At 35.6% G+C, this 17,383-nt stretch overlaps 1 protein-coding gene across 1 annotated transcript in view; it reads right to left on the reverse strand.

Annotated features, from left to right (window-relative positions):
• The window catches only part of LOC134252260 (fibrillin-2-like), a 64,041-nt gene that overhangs the window by 24,979 nt on the left and 21,679 nt on the right, over positions 1-17,383 (reverse strand). Inside the window, exons 22-47 of the mRNA XM_062734698.1 lie at positions 13,195-13,233; positions 12,968-13,093; positions 12,757-12,882; positions 9,785-9,910; positions 9,328-9,453; positions 8,958-9,080; positions 8,524-8,649; positions 7,985-8,116; positions 7,568-7,690; positions 6,984-7,106; positions 6,671-6,796; positions 6,338-6,463; positions 5,619-5,741; positions 5,241-5,399; positions 5,077-5,145; positions 4,845-4,964; positions 4,531-4,656; positions 3,963-4,136; positions 3,773-3,814; positions 3,197-3,325; positions 1,946-2,074; positions 1,736-1,861; positions 1,303-1,425; positions 987-1,112; positions 476-601; positions 73-198 (exon numbers count right to left, since the gene is read on the reverse strand). Coding sequence (XP_062590682.1) covers positions 73-198; positions 476-601; positions 987-1,112; positions 1,303-1,425; positions 1,736-1,861; positions 1,946-2,074; positions 3,197-3,325; positions 3,773-3,814; positions 3,963-4,136; positions 4,531-4,656; positions 4,845-4,964; positions 5,077-5,145; positions 5,241-5,399; positions 5,619-5,741; positions 6,338-6,463; positions 6,671-6,796; positions 6,984-7,106; positions 7,568-7,690; positions 7,985-8,116; positions 8,524-8,649; positions 8,958-9,080; positions 9,328-9,453; positions 9,785-9,910; positions 12,757-12,882; positions 12,968-13,093; positions 13,195-13,233 — 3,120 coding nt within the window. The remainder of the gene's footprint in view (positions 1-72; positions 199-475; positions 602-986; positions 1,113-1,302; positions 1,426-1,735; positions 1,862-1,945; positions 2,075-3,196; positions 3,326-3,772; positions 3,815-3,962; positions 4,137-4,530; positions 4,657-4,844; positions 4,965-5,076; positions 5,146-5,240; positions 5,400-5,618; positions 5,742-6,337; positions 6,464-6,670; positions 6,797-6,983; positions 7,107-7,567; positions 7,691-7,984; positions 8,117-8,523; positions 8,650-8,957; positions 9,081-9,327; positions 9,454-9,784; positions 9,911-12,756; positions 12,883-12,967; positions 13,094-13,194; positions 13,234-17,383) is intronic.

A 17,383-nucleotide genomic window follows, 5' to 3' on the forward strand; every position in this document is an offset into this window, starting at 1 on the left:
ACACCTTACATGAAAAATGACATAGGAAGTTTTTCAAATTATTCTAATATAGTCTGTAAAATTGATACTGACCAATGCATCTTTGTCCATCAGCAGTTAGCAGTAAGCCTGGTGGACACACACATCTGAAACCTCCCTCCAGATTCCTACACTGACCACCAGCACAAATACCAGGCACTGTTGTACACTCATTGATATCTACAATGTTAATGTTGTTAAGACAGGAGTGTCCACTAGTACCAAGATACTGAGAATGAAACTTTGACCAGTTAACCAGTAAATCATGTTTTATTTGTGAGAACTTAATTATTTTTTCATAATTATGCAAGACTGTGCTTGCGAAATTTTATTCTTTTGTATATTTCTACTACTGGTATTAAAGATTATATAGAGATATCAAACATCAATCTTGGAAAAATAAGATGTTGAGAAAATAAGGAGTCTTGAAAATTAAGTGTTCTACAGTTCATCTTACCCATGCATGTGTCCCTTGCCCTGGTGAGTTCATAACCCTCATGACAGATACATTCGTAGGAGCCCTCTCTGTTCCTACATACTCCATTACCACAGATATCCCTGAAAAGGGTGCACTCATCAATATCTGAAATAAATGTGGCCATCTCTTGATCCTATAAATCAACAAGGCAACATCTATTCATCTATCATTATTCATATCGATCAAAGTATACAGGGTACGAAATGAACTTTCACTAATGTGTTTGAACTAAAGGGCCTAGAGAGACCAAATTTATTCTTCATGTCCCTGACTTCAACTGCTCATGCAAACTGTGATGTGGCATTTGTATTGCCAATCTAGCTACTTTGACAATTTTTCACAAATTTTTACTTTATTCCTTGAAGACATGCAAAATAAAATTTAGAATATTTACCTAGAGAATCACATATACTGAAAACCATTGTTCTATAAATCACCAGTTGGTACATTGATTAGTGTACATTTCCTGTAACTAGGTAGGAGATCTAACCTTGACATGACCTTCCATCCCTGGACACCATGTATCCACTCTGACACTGACAGGTAAAGTTCCCCACCTGGTTCACACAGCGACCATTCCGACAAAGACCCACCTCTGTCAGACACTCATTGATATCTACAAAACAAACAGTTATAAAAGATAAGAAAAAGCAAGATTTTCTCAAAAATTTTCCATTCTGATCATATTGTCAAACTATCTGTCTCAATTCCCCTAAGTAGAAAAACAATTCTGCAGATGCTACTTTAATATTTAGGAGCCAATTATTCATGTTTACTTTACATCAAGTATAGATAAGAAATCTTGCCTTGGCAGTCTTCATTAGGAGACAGCGTAAATCCAGGATGGCAGTGACATCTGTAATGTCCTTCTGTATTCTCACAGGTTCCATTGTTACATAAGCCAGGTCGGGAGCTGCACTCATCAATATCTATGTTTCAAAGTACATTTACAGATTTTAGAAGTTATCAGATTCAGTGTTAATGAACTAAACAGTCCTTGCATCATAGAGCAGATAAAAAATATGGCCAATTTAAGACAATCACTGTGTACCTTACATTATAAAACAGACGATGCAGAGAAAAAAGGCGTAACTTCTGAATATAGACAACTTATGAGAAATGTAAGATGTTCTTATGCTTTTCAATTACAGATTAACAGTCTGAAAAAAACACACAAACAAGTACAAACTCCCAAAACTTTGTCTTCAATACAAATGCATCATAATTATAAATACTTACCCAAACATGCATCCCTGTTAAGATTCAATCTGTAGCCCGGATTACATCTGCAGCGGAACCTGCCCTCTAAATTGGTACAAACTCCATTGGCACAGATCCCCTGGACTTCTGTACACTCATTGATATCTACAAGACATATTATTTTGATTTTAATTTCTGGTAGCATTTTTTTCAATGCTAATGCTGTGATCTTCTTTCACTATGTACTACCTAGACAGTTGTGTCCATTCTGATGAAGCCTGTACCCTGGGGGACACTGACAGCGGTAACTGCCGGGGGTGTTCACACACCGAGCCACAGGGACACAAGGGGGTAAACTTCGACGACACTCATCCACATCTGTATAAACCCACCAATTAATTAATTTATTCAATCTTTACACAATTTTTTAATTATTGTGCAAAAAACATTTGAAGTTGTATGTAACCATTCCCCATAGAGATATTGCAGAATTTTCAATGAGTACATGTACTACAACTGCACATGCAATGATCACCCTCAATATATCTCAAAGTACAGGAGCACTTAACTCCTTTTAATCTTTACACTAATTTACATATCAAAGATCATGTTTAAACTTTAACCTCCCTTCAAAATGGCTATAAATTAGGGATGTCAACGAGTACCCGGTTAACCGGGTACTCGATCGAACGTCCGAGTATCGAATACTAAAAATGGTACTCGGTTACTCGGATGAATATTTTTTTCAATATTTCTAAGTTTATTTATTAATGCAGTAAAAAAAGCTTTTAAAACGTAAAATGTTCATTGCACTTGTACATACAGTAATTAGGGTTTTGCGCCTCTAATTGACCGTTATCGCCTGTGGCAGTGTTTATACAGTAATTACCGTGACCAAGCACCTGTTACCTACCTGGCTTTTCTCACCTTCGGCTGTCTTCTACCCATATGTTTAGTTTGCTCTAATTATTTGTTTTCAATGAACATCATTTAAGGTCTATTAAATTTAAAATAAATTAGATATTTTTGTCTCTCCAGAAGCCGTAAATTCTCGGGGAAAGAGACAAACGATATTGCAAGTGCGATTGTTGATCTGGATGCGTTTGATTACATGCCAATTAATGCAAATGATCGAAGGCAAATGCTTTAAAAATCTTATTATGTTAAACAAAACCACTCTGAACCATTTATGATTTTATTTCTAGTATTTATCTGATAAATAAATTGAACTTTAGAAAAATGTTAGATTAAATTTCGTTGGGCACAAAGTGGTCATAATTGTTAAAACAAATTTACTGGTAAAACTCCCATCAGACCATGTGGTTTTATTTCTACAAGAGTTAACAATGTTTTACAGTTATCAATTAACTTGTTCATATTTATTTAGACTTTTACCGAGTACCCGGGTACTCGATCGGAGAAACGTCCGAGTAACCGAGTATTAAAACTTGACCGATTTGACATCCCTACTATAAATACAAGTAAATGATAAAGAATTACCATAACAACTATGACTTTGTATATCATATCTGTATCCTAGGTCACATTCACAACGGAAACTCTCCTTGGTGTTTATACAGCGACCATTTTTACAGATGGCATCTCCAAACAAGGCACATTCATCAAGGTCTACAAATTGAAACCAATTTAAAAACACTTGCAAGAATTATATAATTTTTTTTATACATCACTGAAATCAGATTAATTTAACAAATAATATATGTAAGAGTAAAGAGTGTTAGGAGCCAACATGCTCACAAGTTGCTTTTTTTCTTTCAGAGATATGAAAGTTATACAGAAACCTTTAGTTCCCCTACGGAACACTAACTGCTATATTTATATAGTGCCAGAACTGAAGTAGTAATTCTGCTTTTCACAAAAATGCTTGCATACTCATTTGTCACATTACTATTTGCATAAATTGCAGGTAGCGATATAAATAAAAGATATGATTAAAATTTTAAAAGATCTACAGTTTTTAATTTGCTGTAGACAGAAAAAAATAATACAAACTTCAAACAGAAAAGTCTCTGGTTCGAAGAAGAAATATGAAAGCAACTATAAAAGAAAGTTTACCATCTACTACTGCTGATACTTCACAAAGCATTTCATAGTCAGCTGAAAAGAAAAATATGTTTGAATATTAAACACACATAATGAAATATGAACCACTATTCTCTATAAAATGACATTATAAAACTGTCCAGTCTTATTTTACAAACAATTTATCAAATTTCAATGCAGACAGAAATAAAGCCCATCCTACTGGTATTGGACTCTGGGCACGGTTGACAGGGGGAGTTCCAGGCTTTACCAATCACTGTACAGCAGCACTGTTTGTAGGTCAGGTTCCGTGACAGTGGGTTCTCACAGATGTACTGACGAGGCCCAGGACCAGTGGTTGTATAGTAAGTAGGATAACAATTCCCCTTCCTCATGTCTGAGAATACACAAACAAAATACAGTTTAACTTCAGTATCTGAAACAGGATTATCTTGAATATGTTGAAGGGATTTGGAAGTCCCCAACCACGTAACCTTTAAGTATTTTACCTTGATATCTCGTTCCCTGGGATATCTCATTTTTTCTCAGACCCTTATATTTTGAGATAGCAGGGTTTGACTGTATCTCATTTCACAAACATAAAAGTTAGAGATTCCACGAAATTTCACACATTAACAAGATCAATATTTAAATGGTATGTTCTCCATTTTATATGTTTGGTAGCTGAGTAACACAAAAATTTATCTTGTTCCAGATTTACACTTAAGATACGACTCCATGAAATTAGTTTCATGGAACAATATTTCAGAATAAGTATATTTAAGCCTTACCCATGCACTCCGTCTCCCCCTTCATGAGGACATAACCATCAGGACAGACACATCTATAGCTGCCCTTGGTGTTAACACAGGAGCCTGCCCCACATAGAGGTCCATTCTCACTGCATTCATCAATATCTACAAGTAAAAGAGACTCTTTCACAAATCTAATCACACATCACTAACTTCAATAAATCTAACATTATACTGTTAAAGTTTAGAAAGTTGTTTTACCCTTCTTTGTTACTTTTAAATTCAATTTGAATTACTAGTAAATGGAGCTAATGCATTCTCAAACTTTTACCTTGTTTATATAAATGTCATACCTACACATCTGTAGTTAATCAGTCGGTGGCCTTTGGGACACACACAGAAGAAGCTCCCAAATGTGTTCTGACATTCTCCTCCATCACACAGTCCATCTATCTCACGACACTCGTCTATGTCTGAACATAAAATAATTCAGACATTCCAAGAAAATATTTTATGCTAGAATTCATACAAGTATACCTTTAAAAAATATTGGAAATATATTTGGTGGTATTTAGACATACAAACCTATTGGTATTCCTGTAACTTCATCTGGTCTCAATCCGGGATCACCAGGACACAGAGACTGGTACTCAGCTACAGATATAGCAAATTTACTGCTTATATATAAGATATGTATTTAACCATTTCAAAATTTGACTTTAAAATACAATTCAGCAATTTCTCATTACCTGTTCCATTTTGGGGACAAGCTTCACAGCGTCCTGGTATCTCCCCCCAGCCCTGACCAAAGGAGCAGCAGCAGCTGGCCTTATAGACATTCCTGCCAATAACATTTCTACAGGTACCTCTGTCTCCTACTTCAAGGTAACAAGTTCCACGTCTCTTGTCTACAATAATGATTGAAAACTTTGCCACATTTAAAATGTCAGAATAACATTAGAATTGTCAAATACAACCCTTTGGGAATGGTTCTTTAGAATTTGGGGAATGGTTCCTTCACAGTTTAACTTGTCAAAATCAACCATCTTAGAATGACTCTGGGGTTCTGGGAATAGTTCTGTATGATTCTGGGAATGGTTCTGTGGGGTTCTGGGATTGGTTCTTACCTACACAAGCTGTCCCTGTGGGGTTGAGTACTGTGCCTGTGGGACACTGACAGATGTAGCTCCCTGGCAGATTGATACACGTCCCATACAGACAGTTGTCTATATTCTCACACTCATTGATATCTACAACATGACACATAGAACACCATCATACTAATTAAATTTGAGGATTCAATTATTTAGTACATTACATTTAAACTTTGGTATCTTGAACACTCTCAAATACCCTTGATACATGTATGTAAAGTAAACTGGAAGTCTAAACTTTGTTTTCTTTAAGATTTAATCCAGATATCTCAAATGCTTGGATACCTCAAAGATTTTTCTCTGTACCATTGAGTTTCAGATAGCAAGGTTTGAACTGTACTAATGACAAAATATTTTCTCTTTCAGCAACCCCGTGGGGATCCGGGTTAGAATAGGTCCTCATTACCCCCTTGCTTGTCGTAAAAGGTGACTAAATGGGGCGGTCCTTCGGATGAGACCGTATAAACCGAGGCCCCGTGTCACAGCAGGTGTGGCACGATAAAGATCCCTCCCTGCTCAAAGGCCCTGAGCGCCGAGCATAGGCCTAAATTTGCAGCCCTTCACCGGCAATGGTGACGTCTCCATATCAGTGAAATATTCTGGAGAGGGACGTTAAACAGTATACAATCAATCAATCAATCTCTTTCAGCACAAGCAGCATAGACTGAGTTTTTACTCCTGAGAGCACCTACCCGTACAGTTTCCTCCAGTTGCGTCCTGTTTAAAGCCTTGGTCACACCGACAACGGAACATCCCCAATGTGTTCTCACATTCTCCATTAATGCAGAGGTTACTGAAGTAGCTGCATTCATCAATATCTACAGAAATTAGGCAAAATCTTATATCATACTGAAGTTAGTCACCAAAATAAACAAAAATTGAATGTTCCTTGATATATATATCTTATGAGACAATAGGTTTTCTTAAAAGAACTGGAACTCATTTAGAGTTTTAAAATGTGTTAAATCTTTTTTCTAACATATAGTCACTACCCATTTCAATGTGACAGTATGTGTAATACCCACCTCTGCAGTCCTTGCCATCCACTGTCGGAGAGAAGCCCATATCACACTCACATCGATAACTCCCATCTATATTGAGACAATTTCCATTCTGACAAAGCTCAGGATTCAGCAAACACTCATCCACATCTGAAAATCAGGCCAAATTTAGTAATGTATTGTTATTTCATTAGCAAACCAGTCATCATACTTATAGCCAAACCTCCCCTAAATATGTAAGAAGCAGTGCTGTAACTTTTGTCTCCTTTTTTGACACAAATTAAACATGGTTATTGCATTGCCTGGTTGAAAAATCTTAATGTTACTACTAACTTACCACTACAGCTGTAACCATCTCCTTTGAATCCTTCCTCACAAACACACTTGTAGCTGCCTGGTAGATTGATGCAGTCAGCATCAAGAGAGCAGCCTCCATTGTCTCGTGTACACTCATTACTGTCTGAAAAGGACAGAACAGTCTTAAACTTGTCAAATGACAGCAAAATCTTTCTCAATAAAGAAAAAGACATGTCCATCACTGAAAAGTGCTTCATGATATACCATATAAGTGGAAATATTAGCGAGACGCAAATTTAACGATTTGTCCTTAAAAACTGGTAATCTAATTTTAGCGAGATGTTACTTTAGCGATTTTAAAATGCACATTAAAGTAGCTATCAGAAATAAAACACAATTTTGAACGATATTCAATTTTAGCGATTTTCGCAGCAACCTCGATAATAATGCCAAAATTAAATCCTTGCTAAAAATTCTACTTATACGGTATTACAGATTAATTCAGGTACTGTGTATGACACACTCTTATGCAAGATCAAATCAAATAAGGTACTATGGAAAGCATCCTTAACTAAAATAAAAGATTCATGTTGAACATTAGTAAATAATAATAAAATTAGAGACCTCTACATGTGTATCCATCTCCTGAGTATCCCGGTATACAGTCACACTTGTAGGAGCCCAAGGTGTTGATACACTTGGCATTCTGATCACAGTTAGCCTGGCCCGTGGCACACTCATCATCATCTGTCAAAACATTTAGTCCACAGATAAGCGTAAAGCAAATTTAGCACACAAATACTTAAACATATATAATACTGTAAATCAGTTTTTATTCGCGAGAACTTTATTTTCACGTAATTACGCGAGTCTGTCTGCTCGCGAAAATTTTATTCTCGCGTATAATTGTATTATTTATGTTTATATACAACAGAAACCACAGCTCGCGAAAATTTTGTCTCGTTAATAAATACCAAATAGCTAAGTCGCGAAAATATAGTGATCTACAGTATACATACACTTAATGCACTGCACACTCACCTGTGCAAGCTGGATTTCTGGACTCTGGTTTGACAGAGAACCCTGGCTCACAGATACACTCATAGGAGCCATGTATATTGTGACAGGTTCCCTGCAGACAAATGTTAGCATTCTGCAAACACTCATTGATATCTACAAAATAACAAGATAAACATTAGTCCAAAATACAGAAATTAAAGGTAAAGGCTACAAATAGAAGACTTGTGTGGGTGATAACATTTGCTACAGACTCTTTTGCCCTTCTGAGAAAATAATTGTGGCTGCCCCTTTTTTTCCATGAGTATCTATGGTATCCTTAAGCTACATGTATAAAGAAGTATCCAAGATTCTTTGTATCCAAAATAGGAAGAAAATGCAAAATCCTCTACAGAATCCAAAAGGTTTTTTTAATAACGAAGGAAGTTTTTTTATGATAATGTTTTACTGTATAAAATTCCTATTCTAGCTCCAGGATCATAAGACTTGAATAAAATGGAAAATTTGCTACATAGGGGTGTCTAAGTATTAATATGTAAATTATTAGTATGTAAATCTAATACCCAAACACTGCTTTCCATCAGCAGAAGAAATCAGGCCCCCAACACAAGTACAGCGGTGTGAGCCAGGCAAGTTTATACAGGTGCCTCCACTACAGATGTCCTTTGTCTCCTTACATTCATCTACATCTGAAAATACAATGGATGAAGATACAGATTATGTACTCACCTCTTACAGGTTTGTCCAAAAGAATTGAAATAGTAAGGGACAAAAATTTATAAGGGTTTTGGGGGTTTCAGTTCTGGGGGAATACCAGAATAACCTGGGGATTACATCAGTATAGTCAGGGAAATTCCCTAGCCCCTGGATCGTAGGTACAAACCTGAATTACAATAAACCACTTTCCTTTTTTAAAGGAATCACTTTAAGAAATACTCTATAAACATGTAGTTTTAGATGGGTCCTTTTACTGCTGAGCAATCAGATTTCTCAGTACCTTGACAGGATCTCTGGTCAGGCATCAGTATGTAGCCTGTCTCACATTTACAGGAGAATGTCCCTGGCATGTTGAGACAAAGAGACTGACAACCACCATTTCCTGTGGCACATTCATCAATGTCTGAAAAGAAAAACACAGGCATTCAAACATTATGTTTCGAGTGGATTTCAGGAAATAAAATTAATTGAAATCATTTTTGTTCGTGGAAGTTCTGATTAGTCCAGTGAAAAGAGAACTACTTATCTACCTTGCCTTAATCAAGGAAGAAAAGTCTTGACAACTAATTTCATTAAGCAACTTAATATATTTGTAAAACCATTCCAAAATATTGCCAATAAGAATGAGAATTCCAGCAGTCTTCCATTACCTAGACAGGAGGTATGCTGACGGTTAGGGCCGTATCCCTCCAGACAGCGACACTGATATCCTCCCAGATAGTTCTCACAGACCCCATAACTACACAGACTGCTGCTGTCTCCACACTCATCAATGTCTGCCAATATCAAAATTCATATAAACTCATCAATGTCTGCCAATATAAATTCAGATTTATGGTAAAAAAGATTGTCAAAGAAATTTAAAATACAGTAGAGCTTTGTTAATCTGGACACTAATACTCTGGACACTCAACATTTCCAACAAAGTTTGGGATTAGCAATTTAACTATAAACACTAAGAATATTTTGGTAATCCAGATGTTTCATTATTCAAAAAATTTGATCTTGATCAGGTGTCCACATTTAAAATGCTCTACTGAACTGTTTAGTTCTATTCAAAAAATGTTTCCAAAATTAAAGCTACAGATCTTAGTTAAGGAAGATGACCTTGACAGGACTGTCCATCAGGGGAGAGAATGAGTCCTTCAGGACATTCACACAGGAAAGTTCCAGGAAGATTCAGACACTGTCCTCCTTTACAAGGGGCAGGTAACTCCTCACATTCATTTATGTCTACAAAAATCATCATATTAAGTTAGTTATGACAAAATTAATCTTTAAACACTTAAATCAGTCAAACATTCAAATGACAAAATATGACTAATACCCTATGATCCTGCAAAAATACAGAATTTTCAATAGCAACCATTTTCCTCAAATTGTAGGGAGATATGTAAGCATTCAAAATAGGGGTGGAACGATATACCAATACACCGATACATATCGATATTTTCCTCTAAGATACGGTTTACGATACAAGCATTCAAATATCGGTACGAAACGATACACGAACGACTTATCCAAAATTGAAAATGAAAGTACATGTCCTTGGAAAATGGCGGCCCGTACGAAGCGAAGAGATGATGTTGATTATTGAAAACACACTTTAGAACTAATAAGACGTTGTTTAGGGGTAAAATGTTTTCACTTTTAAGCAGCCTCGGAAGATTGAACTAGAAAAGTTCAGTATGTAATGCGTGCTATACACAGAAAGCATCGTTTCCAGAGCATTTGTTATTATTAATTGTAACAGTTAGTCCATCTCGTTTTTTTGTAATCTCAGCTTTGCTACAGACTTTCAGCAATAAATAATAATGTAAATGTGATGTTTTTAAATGAATTTTAGTTGGTATTCTCTGAAGAACTACACAACTATTTGTAAACAACTTCTTAAAAGTAATTTGATAATAATAATATGTACATGTATTATTTTTTTTTTGTAAAGTTTTAGTGAATGAATGATAATTGATAAACTTTAAGTATTAATTTCAAAGCACACATGATTTGATATAGAATAATTTGTTGATTTAATGTCAAGGCAAAAAATGAAATAAAATACTTAATAATTCTTTTGAATAGTTTTATAATTTATCATGTTGATTTAATGACAAGACAAGAAATGAAATAAAATACAGATTTTTAAAAATAGTTTTATAATTTATAATATCGAGATACGTATCGTATCGTGCCAATATATCGAGATACGTATCGTATCGCAAGATCTGTGTATCGTCCCACCCCTAATTCAAAACAAGAGGCCCATGGGCCATATAGGTCACCTGAGCATCATGCAACAACTTTCAAATGATTGAATTTGGTTCATGTTTTAAGCTAGATGCTATGGCATTCACAATTTTGAAAGAGGCACCATTGCTAATCATAACTATACTTAGCAATTGTTAAGTTTGTTTACTTAATACCGATAAGCAAGGTAGGGGAACAAAAAAGTATGTCAACTAATCAGTAATATTCAGCAATAATCAGGAGTGCTCCTACCACACATGAACCCCTGACCCTAGGTCTACACATTGCACAATTTTTGAAAAGGCACACTTGCTTATCAAAAATGTTTGATTAATACCAAGGATCAGATTTCAAACAATTCATTTTCAGTATATAAGTAGAGCCCCCCCCCCTCCCCATTTTGGTATCCCTGACCCAGGGGGCCTTGAAATTCACAATTCTGGAAGAAGAGCCCAATTCATAACTATGTAAATAGTTCATCTGCTTATTACCCAGGAGTAGAGAAAAAGATTTTCATAGATGTACTGTATTTTCACCATATAATCATTAAAGTGCCCCGCCCTAACACCAGAACCCCTGACCCTGGGGCCATAAAATTCACCATTTATGTAGAGACACTCTTGCTCATCATAACTATGTACTTAATTAGTTTATCTAAAACCTAGGAGCAGAGAAGATTTTCAAATATTTCATGCATTTTCACTATATAATCAATAGAGCCCCGCCCTAACACCAGAACCCCTGGCCCTGGGGCCATGAATTTCACAATTTTGGTAGAGGCACTCTTGCTCATCATAACTATTTATATAGTTAGTTTATTTAATACCTAGGAGCAGAGAAGAAGATTTTCAAAGATTTAATGCATTTTCACTATATAATCAATAGAGCCCCGCCCTAACACCAGAACCCCTGACCCTGGAGCCATGAATTTCACAATTTTGGTAGAGGCACTCTTGCTCATCATAACTTTTTATTCAATTAGTTTATTTAATACCTAGGAGCAGGGAAGAAGATTTTCAAAGATTTAATGCATTTTCACTATATAATCAATAGAGCCCCGCCCTAACACCAGAACCCCTGACCCTGGGGCCATAAAATTCACCATTTATGTAGAGACACTCTTGCTCATCATAACTATGTACTTAATTAGTTTATTTAATACTCAGGAACAGAAAAAAAGATTTTCAAAGAAATAATGCATTTTCACTATATAATCAATAGAGCCCCGCCCTAACACCAGAACCCCGGACCCTGGGGCCATAAAATTCACAATTTTGGTAGAGCCACTCTTGCTCATCATAACTAAGAACTTAATTTGTTTATTAAATTCCCAAGAGCAGAGAAGAAGATTTTCAAAGAATTAATGCATTTTCACTATATAATCAATAGAGCCCCGCCCTAACACCAGAACCCCTGACCCTGGGGCCATGAATTTCACAATTTTGGTAGAGGACTCAATGCTGATTTCAATCATACCAATAGTTTGACTGCTTGATGTCCAGGAGTAAAGAAAAAGATTTTTAAAGATTGCACTAATTTTAGTGGTTTTTGCCCCACCCCCCAGGCCCCAGGGGGGCTGGGACCACGAAATTCACAATTTTTGTTCCCCTTCACCCATAGATGCTCTATGCCAAAATTGGTTGAAATTGGTTCAGTGGTTTCAGAGAAGAAGCAGAAAATGTTTAAATGTTAACGCACGACGCACATTGCACAACAGACGACGACGGACAAAAACAGATAGCAATAGGTCACCTAAGTTTACTCAGGTGACCTAAAAATAGGATATTATAGTATCATTTCTACTTCAGACAAAATATCCGAGAAAAAAGACTTACCCATACACATTTGGTCCATCATGACAGGCCTAAATCCTGGGTCACACTGACAACGGAACATCCCTGGAGTGTTGATACAGGTACCATTGCTACAGATACCAAAGGAGATCTTACACTCATTGATATCTACAATCAAAACACGAAAAATACATTCCAACAGCTGATCCACTTGTGATTTAATACTTTGTTTTGATGTAATTTATATACGTACCTAAGCAAGTGGTTCCAGTCTCATCCAGAGTGTATCCCTGATTACATTTACAGGTAAAGCTTCCCACTGTATTACCACAAACTCCATCTTTACAAATGTCTGGGAACTCAACGCATTCATTGATGTCTATAAAAAATAAAATAATTAGCACACAAATAAGAACATCCTGTAATTTTTAAATTATAAGAGTGAGATGGACAAAAATTGAATAAATACATTTTTAATACCTGGTTGTTTCGTTGTATCACACAGCTGCCTGAATTCATCTGTAAATAATAAATTCATGTACTTTAAACAGGCAGAACAGACAAAGTTACTATAGCTTACTGCAGCTCAAATTGCATATTACCTAAAAATGCAACTGAATTTAAGTAAGGTAAATCAAATATTTTAAATGTGAAAAATTCAACTAATTTACATGGTTATTTCTGTTATGTCCCCGGTATTCCGAAAATATTGTTTTTAGGGAGGTAGGCCAAATCTTTCTTCCTCCTGTGGGCATGACAACAATTACAGACCCTAAAGCGTGCTACTACACCTCAGAAACGAACTGTACCGTTCCGTGCAGAAAGCGTACCGTACCGTGCACAAAGTGTACCGTACCGTCCACAAAGCGAACCGTTCCGTGAACAAAGCGTACCGTTCCGTGCACAAAGCGAACCGTTCCATGCACAAAGCGTACCGTACTGTCCACAAAGCGAACCGTACTGTTCACAAAGCGTACCGTACCGTCCACAAAGCGTACCGTTCCGTGCAAGAAACGAACCGTACCGTTCTTTGGTTAATTATGCAAACCACGCCCCCAATCATTTTTGAATCGTATAATGACCAAATAAGTCATTTTGGTTTATTTCTCGCTACGGCGCCTGTGGAAGAAGGACGGAGGTTATGTCTGCCTGTTCGAAACACCATTATCAAGTATCATGCGTCTGGATCTTCAACTGTAACCAGAAGTCTCTGTCGAGACTGTAGCTCTACTGGTTTGTACTTATCAAAAACCATTGCACTATTTTATGTATCTTTGTGTAGTCTACTTGTGTGCCAACTTATTTTGAAATCAAACTAGAACTGTAGAAGGAGTAGCGTTTTTAAGGAATTTCACAGAAAATTCTATTTTTAGTAACCATGGTAATACCGTTAATCGAAATCAGAAACCGATGCACTATTCTATGTATCTTAGTGTAGTCTACTTGTGTGCCAAGTTATATTGAAATCAGACCAAAACTGTAGAAGGAGTAGCGTTTTTAAGGAATTTCACAGAAAATTCTATTTTTAGTAACCATGGCAACTACGTTCATCGAAATTAAAAACCAATGCACTATTCTATGTATCTTAGTGTAGTCTACTTGTGTGCCAAGTTATATTGAAATCAGACCAAAACTGTAGAAGGAGTAGCGTTTTTAAGGAATTTCACAGAAAATTCTATTTATAGTAACCATGGCAACACCATTCATCGAAATTAAAAACCGATGCACTATTCTATGTATCTTAGTGTAGTCTACTTGTGTGCCAAGTTATATTGAAATCAGACCAAAACTGTAGAAGGAGTAGCGTTTTTAAGGAATTTCACAGAAAATTCTATTTTTAGTAACCATGGCAACACCGTTCATCGAAATCAAAAACCGATGCACTATTCTATGTATCTTAGTGTAGTCTACTTGTGTGCCAAGTTATATTGAAATCAGACCAAAACTGTAGAAGGAGTAGCGTTTTTAAGGAATTTCACAGAAAATTCTTTTTTTAGTAACCATGGCAACACCGTTCATCGAAATCAAAAACCGATGCACTATTCTATGTATCTTAGTGTAGTCTACTTGTGTGCCAAGTTATATTGAAATCAGACCAAAATGTAGAATTCTATGTTTCTACTTGTGTAAGGAATTTCACCAAAACTGTAAAAGTTCTATTTTTAAGGAATTTCACAGAAAATTCTATTTTTAGTAACCATGGCAACATCGTTCATCAAAATTAAAAACCGATGCACTATTCTATGTATCTTAGTGTAGTCTACTTGTGTGCCAAGTTATATTGAAATCAGACCAAAACTGTAGAAGGAGTAGCGTTTTTAAGGAATTTCACAGAAAATTCTATTTTTAGTAACCATGGCAACATCGTTCATCAAAATTAAAAACCGATGCACTATTCTATGTATCTTAGTGTAGTCTACTTGTGTGCCAAGTTATATTGAAATCAGACCAAAACTGTAGAAGGAGTAGCGTTTTTAAGGAATTTCACAGAAAATTCTATTTTTAGTAACCATGGCAACATCGTTCATCAAAATTAAAAACCGATGCACTATTCTATGTATCTTAGTGTAGTCTACTTGTGTGCCAAGTTATATTGAAATCAGACCAAAACTGTAGAAGGAGTAGCGTTTTTAAGGAATTTCACAGAAAATTCTATTTTTAGTAACCATGGCAACACCATTCATCGAAATCAAAAACCGATGCACTATTCTATGTATGTTAATGTAGTCTACTTGTGTGCCAAGTAATATTGAAATCAGACTAAAATTGTAGGAGGAGTAGCGTTTTGAAAAATTGTTTACAGACAGACGGACAGACAGACGGACAGACAGACAGACAGACAGACAGACGGACGGACGCCGGACGCATTACTATCGCATAAGCTCTTCTGGTCTCTGACCAGTAGAGCTAAAAATAAGGAAACTACTCGAAGCAAACTACAACTGCAAAACAAATAGACAGAGTGTGAGACGATTCCTTATTTGCTTTAAATTAAATCAACTGGTTGTGTTTGTGGTCAAAGGTACAGTACAGGCCACGAGTTTATCCCGCAAAACACGTACGGGGCACTGTGGACCTCGAACAATGTCGGCGTCTTTGAAGTCTTTCATTTTCATACTACAAGTTTAAGCAAATTAAATCAATTAAATTAAATAAATTAAATCAATTTCCTTTTGAAATATTAGCTGTTTTTAAATATTCGTTATTTAACAATACATATATTTAAACTAATATTATAAGATGCCCCAAAATTCAATATAATTGTGCTCGTGCCGGGGAAAAAAACCGCTTAAATGTGCACATGTACAATAATTCATGTTTCATAATCCTATACATGTAATTGTATTTGACATAAAAAAAAGTTCAATATACTATAATACCACTAAAATAGAAAACGCTTTCATGAATTAATTCCCTGGTTGTCTCTACTTTTGATTTTAATTCTGCTCATTTAAATTATTAATTTAAATCTTATCGGATTCAAGCATTTTAAGCATGCACATATCCGATGCCTGATTTTACTAATGAATTATTTTGTAAGAATTTTAAAACATATATAAACTGTCAAATTTAAAAAAAGATCCGTATTAGACTCTCACATTAATTCTGTTAAGATTCTTACTATAGGCGAATCATTGGTGCAGTTATACTTGCACTGAAAATCTGTAATCATGTTAAATATGGATTAAAATACTACATGCAGTAAACATGAAGAATTCTACTGAACAGACATAGATAATAATCTTACTGATAAAACTGTGATCAACTTTCACTCTGCATACTTCATTCTGAAATACATCTTATGAAGAATGAAAAAAAAAACAGTTTGCGAAAAAATGAAGATATTATAAGGTTTGTTACACTGTACCCCCATCCCCTTTCTAGAAAGCAATACGAATTAGCTGGTTAAAAGTTCTTTAAAAGTCTGCAAAATGGTACGTTGTTGTAAATTAAAATTAATCATAATCTACAGGAAGCATTTTTATAAGTGTCTGAAAAAGTTAATTTAATAAATAAAATGAAATTAAAAAAAAAAGTATCAATCCTCTTTCAAACCATATTACATTGTATGTTTGTTACCCCCCCCCCCCCTGCTCTAGAAGGCGATACTTTTGCGAATTTATGTGGCTTTAAATTGTGCTTTCGCAAAAAAAGAAAATAATATTATAATTTAGGGAAACATGCTTATTTATTTTTGTCTGAAAAGGGATAATTTAGGAAGTAAATTTGTAATCAGTGTTGTGGTGAAACCTGGAATATGAGTTTGCTGGATGTCTGTTGAGTGATTAATTACACTTGATGTGGTCAGAACTAAATAATTTGAAAGGTGTGTTAAACACACGCCCCCACCCCTCCCCCGTCTCTCCGGTTGTGACCCAATATTTTTTTTTTAGACAGGTGTGAACTATGAACTGACCAAAAGAATGTTTCATATCACAGGAGAAATTCTACCTGCGTAAACAGACTTTTGGGGTCACCTAGCGTCATACCATTTTGATTGACAGGTGATGCACGAGGATTTCATGCGGCAGCATGCATGTACAGAGAACGGATTATTCATTGCACAATATTTGTAAATGGGTTGATTAAATAGCATCATGGACTGATTAATTGTGACTTTGGCGATGTAAATAAAACGAAAAATGAGAATAAATACAAGTTATTTTTT

Source organism: Saccostrea cucullata, unplaced genomic scaffold, assembly GCF_032062105.1.
Source record: "Saccostrea cucullata isolate Sc308-1 unplaced genomic scaffold, CSIRO_AGI_Scuc_v1 ctg130, whole genome shotgun sequence".
Classification (NCBI taxonomy): domain Eukaryota; kingdom Metazoa; phylum Mollusca; class Bivalvia; order Ostreida; family Ostreidae; genus Saccostrea; species Saccostrea cuccullata.